This window comes from Aquarana catesbeiana, linkage group LG05 (genome assembly GCF_042186555.1).
Source record: "Aquarana catesbeiana isolate 2022-GZ linkage group LG05, ASM4218655v1, whole genome shotgun sequence".
Classification (NCBI taxonomy): domain Eukaryota; kingdom Metazoa; phylum Chordata; class Amphibia; order Anura; family Ranidae; genus Aquarana; species Aquarana catesbeiana.
This window is the reverse complement of record NC_133328.1, coordinates 154,963,419-154,980,372: the sequence shown is the minus strand read 5'-3', so window position 1 is coordinate 154,980,372 and position 16,954 is coordinate 154,963,419. Positions and strand designations below refer to the sequence as shown.

The following is a 16,954-nucleotide window of genomic DNA, read 5'->3' as shown; positions in this document are numbered from 1 at the left end:
AGGTCATGTTAACTGTTGTGGCTTTGCTCCGAGTCAAGGGGTTCGGATTCATCACTACCTAGACGATTTCCTCCTCCTCCTAGCTCAAAACAAAAGTCAACTTTTAGACCACAGGAGCCTGGTCATCTCCACCCTTCAGGAGTTCAGATGGCTTCTGAATATAGAGAAGAGCCATCTGGAACCCACACAGTACCTCGTGTTTCTCGAAGCTCACTTAAACATGGTGGAGGGCTCCATCTCGCTGCCCAAGGTAGAAGACTGTAGTAGTCTGAGACAGAATTCACTCAGCCCTCGCTTCGTCTCATCTCTCCGCCCTCCAGTGTGTGAAGGTGATTGGCACCATGGCAGCTACTATTCCCATGGCGAAGTGGGCACAATGGCACACATGGCCCTTCCAAAAAGGGTTCCTCCAACAATGGAGGCCCGACAGCAAGAACCAGCGCATCCACCTTTCTCCAACTATGAAAGCGTCTCTCCTTTGGTGGCTCCAGGAGAAAAATCTTCACAATTGCCACTCGATCATTCCCATCACATGGGTCACGATAATCTCAGATGCCAGAAACAGGGGCTGGGGCACTCATTTTCTATCAGAAGTAGCACAGGGCAGATGGAACTCCCCTTCTCTCTGGATTGTGTCCAACATCCTGGAACTGCGGGCTGCCTTTCAGGCGCTTCTAGCGTTCCATCATCTAACAAAGAACTCCTCACTGATGCTCAGGTTGGACAATATAACTGCGGTGGCCTACATAAGGAAGAAGGGTGGAACCCGCAGCTGGTCCCTACTACAGGAGGTAGAGCCAATCATGAGCTGGGCTCAAAAGAACTTGTCCAACATCTCAGCAGTTTACATACCTGGGATCCAGAGTGTACAGGCAGACTTCCTTTCTCATGTTCAGATGAACAACAATGAGTGGTCTCTCCACAAAGAGGTGTTCGAATGGCACCTGACCCTGGGTTTGTCTCCAGAAGTCGACCTCTTTGCATCCCCGTGCAACTGCAAGTTGACCAAGTTTTACTCGAGGTTCTGAGACCCTCAGGCATATGGGATAGATGCTCTCACGGACCAGTGGAGGTTCCACAAGGCTTACACCTTTCCTCTGGTGCCAGTGATACTCCAGTTTGTCCGGAGGCTCCGAACGGAGAAGGTTGAAGTCATAGCGGCAATTCCTTTCTGGACCAACAGTCCATGGTTTCCTCTCTTGACACTGCTCAGTTATCAGGACTCAATTCCCCTGCCACTCAGGCCGGATCTACTATCTCAGGGCACAACTCTGCACCCCTATCCTTCTCACCTGCACCTCAGGGTTTGGTTCTTGAGAGTGGGAGGCTCTAGGTTGTCCAGAAAAGGCCATTCTGACCCTCCTTAATGCCAGAAGGAAAAGCACCAACAGGGTCTATGAACGTATATGGACCAGGTTTACAGACCACATGTCTTCTAAGCCTAACCCTTGTAATGCTCCAACAGTCCAGGACGTTCTTATTTTCCTACAATCGGGTCTAGACCTGTCCCTATCTCTGAGCTCACTTTGGGTACAAGTATCTGCCCTCTCTGCATTCACAGGAGTTTGATGGGCTAATCACTCCCTTGTTCACCAGTTCTTTAATGGTGCTATCAGGCTTAGGCCTCAGAGGAAGCCAAGGTTCCCCAAGTGGGATCTCCCTCTTGTTCTGGATTTCCTTTCTAAGCTCGGATCAGATCCTGACAAGCCTCTCTCAGTGAAAGATCTTACACTTAAGACCACCTTCCTGGTGGCTGTTCAGCAAAAAGAGTGTCTGAATTCAGAAACCTGGGTTCAAAGGAGCTTTTTCCTAACTTTTTTTTTCCAGACAGAGCAGTGTTAATTCCCATACTGGGTTCAAACCCTAAAGTGACCACAATTTTTCATGAAAATCTAGAAATTGTGCTTCCCACCTTTAGGTCAACGGAAATTCAAGATGTCCACCCCCTTGATGTGGGGCACACTCTTAAACAATACCTGGATGGTACGGCTCCCTTTAGACAATCAGATTTTCTTTTCATCCTTCTCCATGGAAAAAACAAAGGAATGCAGGCTTTGGTTAGATCCATTGCTGCATGGATCGTACAGACCATTCAAAGGGCTTATAAAGCAAAGGGCTTGGCTCCTCCAGAAGCAGTGACAGCACTCACAACATGTCGCTCCTGAAATAATCTGTAGAGCGGCTTCCTGGTCTTCTATCAACACATTTGTGTCTCACTACTGTGTTGAACCAGCAGCCTTATCATCTGTTAATTTTGGTTTGCAAGTACTGTCGGTTGACGGTGTTAAATACATTTTGGTTTCTTTGCTCAACATTTAACCCACCTGGGTGTGTATGGTGAGTTATTTCCCACACGGTAGCTGCCATGGAGCCTGTCAGGAAAACTCAAATACTTACCGTAATTTTCCTTTCCTGATAGGCTCCATGGCAGCAGGAGTCCCCTCCCAATGTTTGGAGTAGGTTAGTTACGGAACATGGCTGGTAGCCCAGAGCAAAGATTTATGGGAGAGGTGTCCTATAGGGTAGTTATGGAGGCGGGGCTAACCCACACGTATGCTGCCATGGAGCCTATCTTGAAAGGAAAATTATGGTAAGCATTTGATAGGAAATTTTCAGTTTTTTGAACACTTCAATCGTGTGTGACTATCTGGATTTTATCTGACGCCAATAAAGGTGTCTTAATGGAGTGCAACCGTCCAGCCATTTTTTGTTCTTTCTATATTCTCGATATATATTTTTGGTTCTAGGTAACGATTTGATAAATACACTTTTATTAATAATTCATTTATACAACAAATGATGTATGTTTAATTAGACTTTTTGCTATGAATTAAATTCTTCTAATAATTAATACAATATCATTTAGAAATTAGACTTAGTTGAAGTTTATTGTGCTTTTATCTATTTGTAATCTGCACTGATACTGGTCTAATTTGCATATTAATGTGTAATACATTAGATATTATATTTTGATGATTATTATTATAGTTATTTTGTACGGTTTTGGGATTTTCTCAAAACCCTAATAAACTTTTAGTTTAAATCAACTAAATATATTTCAGGTGTATCAAAACATATCATGTGCAAAGTCTTATGCCCCGTACACACGATCAGATTTTCCGACAACAAATGTTGGATGTGAGCTTGTTGGTAGAAAGTCCAACTGTGTGTATGTTCCATCGAACATTTGTTGGCGGACTTTCTGCCAACAAATGTTGGCTAGCAGGTTATCAAATTTTCCACCGACTTTCTGATCTTGTGTACAGTCCATTGGAAAAAAGTCCAAGCATGCTCGGAATCAAGTATCTCGTAATGGAGATATCATGTACATCTTGTACGTCACTACGTTAGTAATTGTTGCCCAACATTTGTGTGACCGTGTGTACGCAGGACAAGTTGGAGCCAACATCCTTCGAACAAAAATCCACGGTTTTGTTGTCGCAAAGTTCAATCGTGTGTATGGGGCATTACAGTTTGTCTTCTCTCTAAAACGGTCACAGCCTGAGTAGAAAAATGTGTCTCCTTCCTTCCAGGACCCTTGATTTTTTTGTGGAGGCTGTAGTCTCCCTGTAGAGCTCCCTCTTCCTTCTAAAGAGTCAGAGCTACAGCTCTTTAATCAGAGGGATAAGCGTTATTGATTCCAGACCTTTAAGTCTAATGTAGTAGTGGGCATTTCTGCAGAGAGACAACTGCTTCCCTACAAAAGGTAAGGGCCCTCCACTCTAGTAATGGTCAGCTTTGTTACTCAGGCTGTGGCTGTTTTCTATAGAAAACTAACAGTACGAATTTTCACACCTTTTGTTTTAATGTACCTGGAATGTTTTTAGCTCATTCAAACTGAAAGTTAATTTGGGCTTTGCCCAGCTTGGATATTAGCATTATGCATCTTGCTAGATTGAATGATTCATCTGGTACTTTTACTTATCAAGACATGAGAGGTCCCTATACCGCAGCCTGTTTCCCTAACCTTACTATAATACAGCCAACATTCCTAAGACTTCTTTTTCTCCTCATTAGGTCATCTTTGCTCCAAATATTTTGGAAGTGAAGCCCCCTAACCGATCCTCCCCCCTTACTGCTGGGCTGTGCTTGCAAGGTTGCTTCTCATTAACTTCTGTAGAGACTTTGGAGAAGCCTATGAGAATCCAATGTACAGGCAAGACCAGTGACAATGAAGATTTTGGATGTAGGCTGTATGCATTGCAAAAAGCTGAAATTATCAGATGCAGGTAAGTATGGATCTAGGGTCTGGGAGGATGAGATACTTTTGAAAGCTGAACTCAGGGAAGTAAATTGTATTGATAAATGTGCACTCTTAAATTACAAATCCTAGGATGTTTCACCATCAGAAATACTCTGGGAGAGCAGCTTGTGGGTGTGTCAAAGGGAATATTTTTACTAATATCTGCACACCCTTTGTCCTGTGCAAACACGAGACTCCACTCCTAGAAATGCCTGAGTTGATTAATAGGTTTTCTATGGAAGTACCGGTATTTATGATCTACAGTGCTTTTGCAAATTAAATCTCATTCAGTTAATGACTAGATGTACTTTAACCCACTGTTCAGCACAATATTACTGCACACACCATTTACTGAGGTTTATACCTTGTCGTTGACCATATGTGTCTTTTGAAGCATGACCTGATATCCAGTTAAATGTTCACGTTTTTTATATTGGCATTTGCCAGTAATTTCAGTTCTTTGTCTTCAGCTTCCCTATGCTACCATTTGATGGAAATCATATCCCCGTGGTTTTATTTTCTAGTTTGTTACCCCTAACAAGAAGTTGGAAATGAACTAAAAATTACTACTTAACGGAATAGTGTTTAAAGCTTTATAAAAAAAAAAGGCATAGTATGTCAAGAAGAAGCCTGAAGACTGTTATTGCACTGCATGACAATAAAACAGGGATATGTCACCCTACCGGTTTAATAGGATTGGCAAATGAAGATGAGAATATCATATATTTAAAAAGTGTCAGTAACAGCCCTCAAATTCTTGTGATTCTAAAATCTCCCTGGAATTCATAAGAAATGATGAAGACAGTCTTTAGAAGTGTGCTATGGGTCCACATGTCAGTGAGTGTGACAGATTCATATACCTGTCAGAAACATGTACATGAATTTGTCACAAAGATGTTCCAAATCTTCTAGAAAGTAGCGGAAAGTAGGAGAAGTCCCTCCAAGCTGCCATACCAGCACTGCAGGAGTTAAAGTATAACTAAAGGCAAAACCTTTTTTTAGTTTTAGATTGGGGAGGGATTAGAAAACCTGTTAGTGCCCCTGTTAAGGAGATTCACCCTCTCTACCCTCTCTATTTGTGGGAGAGAGAGAAAGGAGTGGTGCCACTCCGAGTGCAGTATGTCAGTTACAATTCAATGTTTAATAAAAGTAAGATCAACTCACATTTTGGTGAGATTTAATGTGCATGGCATAAGTAGCTTGGGCTCCTATAGTCTGGCTGGGCAGCGGTGGTGGTCAGCAGTTCCCGGCGGCTCCAGTGGTTCCCGAGGCTCCGAGGCTGAAGACGGTCACATAACAACACGTCAGCGGTGATGGATGGGAGGCGTAGTCAAGCTCGTATTCGGAGCATGCCTGCTCCTATGTCAGCCTGATGAATTAGCATGTATGCTCCGAATGCGAACTTGACTACGGCTCCCGTCCATCACCGCTGACGTGCTTGTTGTGTGACTGTCTTCAGCCTCGGAGCCCTGGGAACCACTGGAGCCGCTGGGAACTGCTGACCACTACCGCTGCCCAGCTGGACTACAGGAGCTCAAGCTACTTATGCCATGCACATTATATCTCACCAAAATATGAGTTGATGTTACTTTTATTAAGCGTTGAATTTTAACTGACATACTGCACTCAGAGTGGCGTCACTCCTCTCTCTCACCCATATCTACAGAGTCGCTTCTGCTCTCTACAGCTGGCTGTCCACACTGATACAGACCAGAACCCCTAAACTCTGGTCTGGTCTCAGCAGTGAATGAACTTTGCCTACTGGCACACCTTTGGAACTATTTCCATATCGCACTAGCTGCGTTTCTAGCGTTCCATCTTTTTTAATTTTACCTTCTCTATTTGTCCTGTTTACCATTATCATTGAAGGTGAAAGTATAAGAAAAACCCACATTTAAAGTATAAGAAAACCCCAGGAGGATCACAAATCTTCCCTGGTCTCCCCAAATACACAACATGCCCTGCTATACATGCCCTGCTATACAGTGAGCAGCTCAATAGACTAAAACAGCAACCAGGGCCTGTGATGCACACACAATTGCAGTGACACTGACCTGCTGAAATCCTGTGGACATTGGGGTGGGTCTGGGGGTTTGGGGTTGACGGTGGAATCTAGATCTTTGTGCAGGCTCCATTCATGGTACATTCAGTCTGTCCCAGGCTCTACTGTTTTGTTCTACTGTGGTGGGGGGCATAGTCCTCTACTCTTCTGTATGGGGGCCAGCATGGACAATGAACATGTTTCTTCTCTCTGACTTCCTGATTTTGCTCCATTCAACAAACTCAGAAACACTCCCCCCAATGTATAGTGGTGCAACTCTGCATAGAAACCAATTGGCTTCCATGTTTTATTGTCAAAGCTTAATTGAACAAGCTGATGTTAGAAGCTGATTGGCTATCATGCACAGCTGCATCAGATTTTGCACTCTCCAGTTCTAGTAAATCAACCCATGTATGCCAACATAAAGTTGGTCTTGATTACCTCCAGTTTCCTTAGGTTCAAAATGGCTGTCATTTTTTATTTTTTTTGCAGCCAACAATGACAGATTGTGAAAGTGGCACACATAAGAACTAATTGAAGCTGTCGCATGTGCCAGAACTATTAGCAGAACTGTTGCAAAGCTTTCATGGATTATGCTCAGGACTTCCTAATGTGACCATACTGCCAGAAAATCATCATAAATGCTTTATTGAATCATGGCCACTGTGTTTCTGACACAAATTATTTGATACTATTGCTACAAGTTGTTGTAGAAGAATAAATGATTATGTTAAAGTAGAAGCTTACATTGTAAAAAAATAGTTTGGAGCAGTTCACACATCACTATTTGAGACTAAGCAGCATGAAGATCACATGTTATTTTATCTAGTTCAATTATTTAGATCCTTCTGGGTTAGCCAGAACTGAAGATGGGATTCTAAGCAGACTAAAATATCCTTAGAGCCTTTGTCAATGGGCTTTTGTCAATGGGCTTCTTTTCTTCCCATTCAAGTCAATGGGAACTTAATAACAGCTTGAAAGAAGTTGATGCAGCTTAGAGGAAGGATGTAAGGAGATATACTGCCTGTTAGAAGGAGGTCAACTGCAGTTTGAAGGAGGTAAACTGCAGTTCATATACAACTGTGAATTAAATCTGAATGATGTCAGAAGCATCCCAAAATGATCTAAAATGTAGGCTGAATACACATGACCCAGAAACCAAGCTATATATGTCCATCATAACCAAAGAAAAACTGCAACACCAAAAAAACAAAAAGAAAAAAGAAAGAAAAAAAAAGCTTATTACCCACTAGCAGACCGCCCTATGTAGATATACGGTGGCGGGGTGGACACCCCATCTGTGCTGTGATTTGGTACAGCACATGTCGTTTATCAGCAATTAGAAGCCCCACCTGTGTTTAAGGGTTTATATCATTTTTTTTTTATTGCATATATGTTTTTTAGTGCAGACATTGTGGTGATATTACATATGTCCATTGACAGAAACCCAAATCTCTTCAAGAGCTCAGAAGCAGGTCAAACGAAGGTCTGAAGCATCTCAAACTCATCTTTAAGGGGTTGGCAAGTCAGAAGGTTTTTTTTATCTTAACTAATTCTTTGCATTAAGATAAAAAGCTTTCTGTGTGCAGCAGCCCCCTTGACCCCCCTATTACTCACCTGAGCCCCATTTCTGTCCAGCAATGTCCATGAGTGTCTTGGCCATCCAGGACTCTCCCTCCAATCAGGAGAAAGGGGGCAGGTCGAACCTCAGCTCCATGTCTAAATGGACACAGGGGCTGCAGCTCGGCTTGGGTGCCCTCGTAGCAAGCTGCTTGCTGTGGGGGCACTCAACAGGAGGACAGAAGAGGAGGATCTGTGCTGCTCTGTGCAAATGCACTTCGCAGAGCAGGTAAGTATAACAAGTTTAATATTTTAATAGAAAAAAAAAAACAAGACTTTATAATCACTTTAAGTACAAGCTGCATGTACCTGAAAGCATGCTGCATTTGCCGATCTACTCAAGCCCCAATACTGAGATTTACTACAGCTTGCCAAGAATGTAATACATTGGGCTAAAAAAATAGCCTTGATGCCACATCCCAAATAATAAAATACAAAAATTGTCAACACTCCATGCAGGATTTTTTAGACATCGAAATCATAATTACAAATATATATATATATATATATATATATATATATATATATATATATGTATGTGTGTGTGTATATATATATATATATATATATATATATATATATATATATATATATATATATATATATATATATATATATATAAAATGTTATCTTTATTGCAAATTTCAATAAAACATCAACAATAAAAAGTATTAGGCGGATACATTTGTGTCTCTTGTTAGGCCCACAAAATACCACACGTGTCATATGATTGTCACCATTACGATTACATTTGATAATGAATCACATGTGGAACCCAACGCTTTTCAATTGTCGTTCTTCATCGGGGGTCCGATGGTGGAATTTCTGCAGTAAAGATGTAATAACAAAATACAAAATTCCACATATCAGATGCAATTATCAATAACAGATCACCATTATACCTTGTATTGCAGTGAACAAGTATCCAAAAAATAATCAGCCACAAATGTAAAAGAAATGATTCAAAGTCTGTCAGCAGTACCACCAGAGCACAGACGCAAGGTATGATATAAGGAGCACCAAACCTATACCACCCAAAAGATGCTTTACATCTAGATATATAGTATAAATACTACTTAAACCCTATTATCACCACCACTAAGAAACAGCCATATTTGGGTCTTACTTGTATAACTACAGTATAGTAATGTTGTGTCTATGTAAAGTAAGTCAATAACAAAATTTTAATGGCATAAAGCATCAGGAAAAAGCAAACACAATATTGTGTTTCCTTTTTCTATTCAATATGTATATTGCTCATTTAGTATTCAGTATTTACACTCAAATATTAATTATTTAAAAGAGTCACCTCTGCTCTATAAATTGCTCTTCCTAATAAAGTTAAGCGTATAAAATTAATTTTATACCTAAAATATTCTATAGTTTGTACTTTAATAGGATTTCACAACTGCATTATCCACCAAGTAAATTCTCATTACACCCCCTAACCTTGTTATTGTTTTCTTGTTTAAATAACCTTATCATGTATCACACCTTCTACATGTGATCTTCTTAGTGCCCTCTGAGGTATTACTACTACAAAATGAAGTATGTGAACTCACCTTGCTGCTGGTAATCCTTAATCCCAGGTTTAGCCCATTTCTCTTTGATAATATGTCAGTGTTCCTAATCCTGCATTACATAATTGAAGTTCCACAATGCGACTCTGCTCTCCTCCATCCATATTTTACTGCACAATTTAACACTTCTCAGGTTGTTAACTATAAAATAAATGAATCTGCACTTGTCACAGCGTCAGTGGATTCACTAGTCTTTTAAGTTATAACTCAGACAGAATCTCCCTGTCAGAATGACATCTAATATAAAAAAAAACATCTTGTAAATGTATTTTGTCAGTTTAACTGAACTGAGCCAGAGTGTGGAGAAGAAAAAAATTGATATTTACTGTCAGGAGAACTTGATCTGGTTACACAGGTGATGAAAGGGTTAATGATGTGTGATAAGAACAATTTCAGAGAATGATTGTCGCTTTAAAGCTTCACTGCGCTAACACATGTTTGCAAATAGTGCAGAAAAGAATGAGATTTATATTCTTCTTTCAGACAACCCAAATATTAAATAATTGAAAGACAAAGGGGTGGAGGGTAATTGGAGGGTAATTAATTACTGTTTTATGGGAAGAAGAAGCCATTCTCGCTCTAACTCCATAAAAACACATATAAGTACGGTATATTCCATTATTTATATGCTAACAATACAATGTTTTTTTTTTTTTTCTTCTTCGTATTTTTTTTATGCTTAGCACATTCTTGGCAATAATAGAGCAAGTTTGATAAATTAACTAAGCAGCACTATAAATGAAATGATAATTTTTTTGTTTTAGAACAGTCGTTTAATAATATTTATGTCTCATTATAACTGAATTGTTCAAAGTTTCATCTTTCTATCAACACATCTTTGTATCTCAGGGTTGGAGATCCTGCAATCTGTCGGTGTTTTGGAGCTACAACTTGCATTAAAGAATATTTTACAATGTTTTTCAGATGCTATAGTACATATGCGCCACATATAGGGAAGAGTTGCTGTTTTTTTTCTTGTTCAGTGGTTCTCTAAATGGCTGAACTAAATTGATGTTCAGGTGAGTAGAATCACCTTCAGCAGTGGGAAGTGATACATTTAGCAGCAGTATTACTACCACTGCTAAATGTGGCAGGTTCCCTTTCTGGCTGGTTGTTGGAAGCCAGCAGCCACTGGTGTCCTAACATTCAGCATTCATCCCCATCATTCAACTTTCAGCCAGGAATTCCAAGCTGACAGCAAAATGTAAACAAAGGGGGGGGGGGGGACTCTGTAAAAAAGAAATAAATAATGGCTTTATGCCTCCCTATTACTCATAAAAGGCCATTGGGGTCTGGTATGGGTTTTAAGGGAGACTGCCATGCAAAAAACAAGAAAAAATGTGAGGTCCTCCCCAAAATCCTCACCCTCCTGAACCGTACCAGGCCACGTGCCTTCAACAAGTGGGGTACCTTGCTAGGGGGGTCCCAAAGTTATTCATTATAAAAGCCTCTTCCCAACAACCCTGGCCTGATAATTGTGGGATACAACCCACATTTTGTAGATTGTGGTCATACTCATTCGAAAAATACGTGATAAGTAAATAAACAAACTGACTTTTTTTTTAAATATAATTGTTTCTTTTAAGAAAAATGCTCAAATTTTATGAAGAAGAATAAAAGAATGAAAAAAGAAAAATCCAGAAAGATATACCATGAGAACCAGAAATCACAGCAAAACTGTACAGGTGGCAAAACTAGAAGTAGCAAGTACACTACCAATCACGTAATTAAAAAAATCAACTGGGGTGAGTTTTGAGAAGTCCTTTATTAAATAAAAACTCAAAAAGGTTCCTAAATGTAAATACATCATCCACATCCACATTAAACACAAAGAAAAACATGCCACCTACTAACACAATCCGCTGCCTCTGGGAATGATATTTGTAAATGGGGACTCCCCACTGCCATCATTGAGCAGCAAAGCAGCTGGGAGCAGTCCTTTACCTGCACTTTAACCACTTCAGATCCGGGCCATTGCCAAATGAGGGCAACAGCGCGGATCTGAAATACCGGGACGACGCCTATTGACGTCGTCCCCTTTCCTCGTTCCCAGCGCGCTCTCATGAGCACGCCTCGGGGAAAATCTGTGTTGGCCGTGTCCCTTGGACACAGCCAATCACAGATCGCTGTAAACGGCCGCTGCGATCGCCGCCTCCAATGAGAGATGATCTGAAATGTAAACAATTGAGATCATCTCTCATTGCCGGCTCTCTCTCCTCACACAGAGACAGCTTGTGAGGAGAGAGAGCTTCTGTGAGTAGTTTTATAAAGTCTAATAGCGAAGTGTGCCCAAAAAGTGCCCAACAGTGCCCACAGTGTCATCAATATAGTGCCATCTGTGCCCACCTGTGCACATCAGTGCCCACTTGTGCCATCAGTGCATCATCAGTGCCCGTCTGTGCCCATCAGTGCCCGTCTGTGCCCATCTGTGCCCATCAGTGCCTGTCTGTGCCCATCAGTGCACATCTGTGCAATCAGTGCGCATCTGTGCCAACTCATCAGTGCCCATCTGTGCCACCTCATCAGTGCCCATCTGTACCAATCAGTGCCCATCTGTGACGCTTCAGTGCACATCTGTGCCGCCTTATCAGTGCCCATCTGTGCTGCCTTATCAGTGCCCATCTGTGCCGCCTCATCAGTGCCCATCTGTGCCACCTCACCAGTGCCACATCAGTGCATATCTGTGCCCACCTGTGCCGCCTCATTAGTGTAAATCTGTGCAATCAGTGCACATCTGTGCTGCTTCCTCAGTGCCCATCTGTGCTGCCTCAGTGCCCATTTGTGCCGCCTCATACAGTGCCCATCTGTGCGATCAGTGCCCATCTGTGCCGCCTCATCAGTGCCCATCTGTGCGATCAGTGCCCATCTGTGCCGCCTCATCAGTGCACATCTGTGCCATCAATCAGTGCCACCTCATCAGTGCAGGCTTAGCACACAGCTGTGCAATCTCATAGCCACCAGCAGCCATGTCCAAAAAAAGCTTTTCCGCCGAGGAGGCATACCAAATTCTTTCTACGGCTGACGAGAGCAACGGGGAGCTCTCTTTTTTGGATTCCCTTTCCAATTCAGATTCTGATGTAAATTAAGAGCCAGTCCTCAGTGGTGAAACACTTACAGACTCAGAGGAGGAAGAAACTTGGCCCGCCAAACAAAGGCGTTCTAGTGAGGAGGCAGTGGCATCCACCAGCACCGCAGTGGCATCCGCCAGCACCGCAGTGGCATCCACTAGCACCGCAGTGCCATCCACCAGCACCGCAGTGCCTCGGCAAGAAAGGCCAAGTACCAGTGGGGTGTCACCCCAGCCCCAAAGGGTTAGGTCCCATGCCAGCCTTCCCTTTGCACTTCAGAACCCCTTGTGGCTTCCTCCTAATTCAGGAGAAGCTAGCGTTCCCCCTTTCACTGCCCAGCCAGGAGTCCAGGTGGATACAGAGAATTTCACCCCAATTATTTTTTTTTAATTTAATTTTTACGGAGGACATGTTGGCGTCAATTGTGGCCCAGTGCAACCTGTATGCACAGCAATTTATTTTGCAAAATCCCACATCATATTATGCCCGTCCCTATGAGTGGAGAGACCTGACAGTGGAGGAGTTCAAGGTTATTTTGGGCCTCACATTTAATATGGGGCTCACCAAAAAAAAGAATTCCGTTCCTATTGGTCAACCCACCCCCTCCACCACATGCCGCTCTTGTCCGCGGTAATGCCCAGAACCAGGTATCTGATGATAATGAGGTTCCTACATTTCAGCGACAATACCCAGTGCCCTCCCCGAACTGATCCAAATTATGACAGGCTTTACAAAATTCGGCCAATATTAAATTATTTTTCTGAAGTATTCCCCCAACTGTTCACCCCGGACCAAAACATATGTGTGGATGAGTCCCTTGTTAAATTTAGCGGCAGGCTTAAAATTAAGCAATTTATCCCCAGCAAAAGGGCCCGCTATGGGGTGAAGGTGTACAAACTATGTGACCGAGCCACAGGGTACACATATTCCTTCATAGTGTACGAAGGGAAGGACAAGCAGCTGCAGCCCCCTAATTGTCCGGACTACTTGGGAACCAGTGGGAAAGTTGTTTGGGACCTCATATATCCCCTACTCAACAAAGGATACCACCTGTATGTAGACAACTTCTACACTTCTCTGCCCCTGTTCCACAACCTTCATCGGAAGAAGACGCCAGCATGTGGCACCGTAAAAAAAATCGGAAGGGCTTTCCTCAAAGTCTTGTTAATAAAAAGTTGAGAAAAGGAGAAACGGCAAGTCTGCGTAACAAAGAGATTCTGGCAGTGAAGTGGAGGGACAGAAGGGATGTGTATATGTTGTCTTCCATCCACAATAACACCTATGTGGAAATCCCCAGAAGGAATGGCCCCATCCAGAAACCCACATGCATCCATCAATACAATTTGTTTATGGGGGGAGTCGACTTCAACGATCACAAGAAGGACATACCATTGGTACAAAAAAGTTAGCGATTTATTTTTTTCAATTGGCCATATACAACTCCTATATCATTTACCGCAACTCCACCCAAAACCCCCAACCCTTCCTTGGCTACTAGGAGGAAATTTACACTGCCCTTATATTCCTGAACGGCCCACCAGTAAACATCCGATCAGATGTTGTTAGTTGACTCTCCGAACGCCACTTTCTAGATAAACTTCCTCCCAAACCAACAGGCCAAAGACGTCAAAAAAGATGTAAGGTGTGTACCAGAGCAGGAGTCAGAAGAGACACATCTTATTATTGCGCACAATGTCCTTCCGAACCAGGCCTCTGTATAGGTGAATGCTTCCGCCGTTACCATACTTCACTAAATTATTAGTGAAGTATGGTAAACGTAATCCTCAGTTCCTGCCTTCACACCCCTTTTGCCACTGCCTGCTCTGTAACTGACCCTGGCTTGTTATTTTACCACGCTTCTGCCTGCCCATTTTGTACATACCGCTGCCTGATCTGAAACCGACCCTGGACTGTTATTCGACCATGCTTCTGCCTAACGATTCTGTACATACCTCTGCCTGATATGGAACTGACCCTGGACTGTTATTCGACCATGCTTCTGCCTAACGATTCTGTACATACCTTTGCCTGATCTGGAACTGACCTTGGACTGTTTGACCATGCCTCTTGCCTGCCTCTTGGACTGATCTTGTACCCTGCAACTGGACTAGTGGGATTCAGCATAGGGGTCTCACATATGTGAGGGGCTCCAGAATAGTTTTTCTGGATGAAGAAAACAATTTTCTTTGTTTTCTCATTCCTAGATTAGGGCCTGGAGACTCTGAGGCTTCAAAGAGATTTGGGTGGGAGAAGCCTCTACCCCTGTCCCCATTCTGTCCTGAACGAGGCCCTACTTCCGCCTGCTGCCTGTAGGACTTACTGCCTTCATGCCTCTGTTTGTCGCACTGACCACAGCACATGGACCTTGTTCCTGCCTACTACCAAGACCAATATTTTGGCACTGCTGACAATCTCTGCCTGCGTGACCCTGCACTGCACTGACCTATGGACAGTATCCCTGCCTGCTGCCTGTACTGACTATGGACAGTATTTCTGCCTGCTGCCTGAAAAATTGTGTTCGCTGTTGCTGACCAAGTCCCTGCCTGCTGCCTGGACCAGTGCTATCCTCCTGTGGACAACTGTACTACTAAAACCACAGGTAATCTTTTGTTTCTCTTTGCTCAGCTTAATGTAATTTGGGGTGTAATTCTTGGTATGTGCATGCTATGTGTCCCTGGAACACCTGATGGTGTTCCTTGCATGTTGGATCTCAGTATGTGGCCAGGCTGTGTAAAGGTCTCACACATGTGGTATTGCCATACTCAGAAGGAGTGGCAGAATGTATTTTGGGGTGTCATTTTTGCTATGTAAATGCCATCTTATAAACGGACAACTTTGTGTAAAAAAAAAAATTAGTTTTCATTTTTTTCCACATTTTCCAAAAACTTCTGGAAAAAAATGAACTGTTCAAAAGACTCATTATGCCTCATAGATTATACGTTGGGGTGTTAGCTTTCCAAAATGGGGTCATTTTGTGGGCATTTCCATTGTCCTGGCGCTCCAGCGCCTTCAAAAGTGTAATAGGTGGGTGAGAAATGAGAGGTGTAATTTATGCTCGTAGAACGCCTGAAAATGCTACTTCAATATTAGGCCTCTGTATACGGTCAGGCTGTGTAAAAGACTCAAACATGTGGTATCGTTATACTCAGAAGGAGTAGCAGAATGTATTTTGGGGTGTTATTTTTGCTATGTAAATGCTATGTGTTGGAAATATCCTATAAACTGACAACTTTGTGTAAAAAAAATGCGTTTTCATTTTTTTTCCACATATTCCAAAAACTTCTGGAAAATAATGAACCATTCAAAAGACTCATTATGCCTCATAGATTATACGTTGGGGTGTGTGCTTTCCAAAATGTGGTCATTTTGTGGGCGTTTCCATTGTCCTGGTGCTCCAGGGCTTTCAAAAGTGTAATACGTGGGTGAGAAATGAAATGTGTAATTTATGCTCGTAGAAGGCCTGAAGGTGCTACTTCAATGTTAGGCCTCTGTATGTGGTCAGGCTGTGTAAAAGTCTCACACATGTGGTATCAGTATACTCAGGAGGAATAGCAGAATGTATTTCGGGGTGTTATTTTTGCTATGTAAATGCTATGTGTTGGAAATATCTTATAAACGGACAACTTTGTGTAAAAAAAATGCGTTTTCATTTTTTTCCACATTTTCCAAAAACTTCTGGAAAAAAAATGAACCGTTCAAAAGACTCATTATGCCTCATAGATTATACGTTGAGGTGTTAGCTTTCCAAAATGGGGTCATTTTGTGGGCGTTTCCATTGTCCTGGTGCTCTAGGGCCTTCAAAAGTGTAATAGGTAGTCAACAAGTTAGATGGGTAATTTATGCTCCTTGAACACCTGATGATGCTCCCTGCATGTTGGGCCTCTGTGTGTGGCCTGTTAGTGAAAAAGTCCCACACATGTGGTATTGTTATACTCAGGAGGAGTAGCCGAATGTATTTTGGGGTGTCATTTGTGGTATGCACATTCCATGTGAGAGAAATAAGCTATTACAATGACAATTTTCTGAAAAAAATATAAAAAATAAAAAAAACCTTAATTTGCAAAGAATTGTGGGAAAAAATGACAACTTCAAATAACTCACCATGCCTCTTACTAAATACCCTGGAATGTCTACTTTCCAAAAAGGGGTCATTTGGGGGGCATTTGTACTTTCCTGGCTTGTTAGGGTCTCAAGAAATGAGATGGGCCTCAGTACATCAGGTATGATCAGATGTGATCATTTTTTTATGATTTACACCATAGCATGTAGACTATAAATTTCACACAGACCACATAATATCCACTAATTTGGGTTATTTTTACCAAAGATATGTAGCAGTATAAATTGTGGCCAACATTTGACCACATGAATAAATTACATGAATAAAAATTGCTAATTTGCA

The 16,954-nt window shown here is 42.1% G+C and overlaps 1 protein-coding gene across 4 annotated transcripts in view; it reads left to right on the top strand.

Annotated features, from left to right (window-relative positions):
- Positions 1 to 16,954, top strand: part of GADL1 (glutamate decarboxylase like 1) — a 464,941-nt gene that overhangs the window by 102,677 nt on the left and 345,310 nt on the right. Inside the window, exon 1 of one of the 4 annotated variants that reach the window (XM_073630284.1) lies at positions 4,018 to 4,229. The exons of 1 other annotated variant lie outside the window; for it this stretch is intronic. In XM_073630284.1, coding sequence (XP_073486385.1) covers positions 4,172 to 4,229 — 58 coding nt within the window. In that variant the 5' untranslated portion in view covers positions 4,018 to 4,171. Of the gene's footprint in view, positions 1 to 4,017; positions 4,230 to 8,885; positions 8,907 to 10,800; positions 11,230 to 16,954 lie in introns of those variants that run through there. 2 more of the 4 variants (XM_073630287.1, XM_073630283.1) reach the window with 2 other exon arrangements.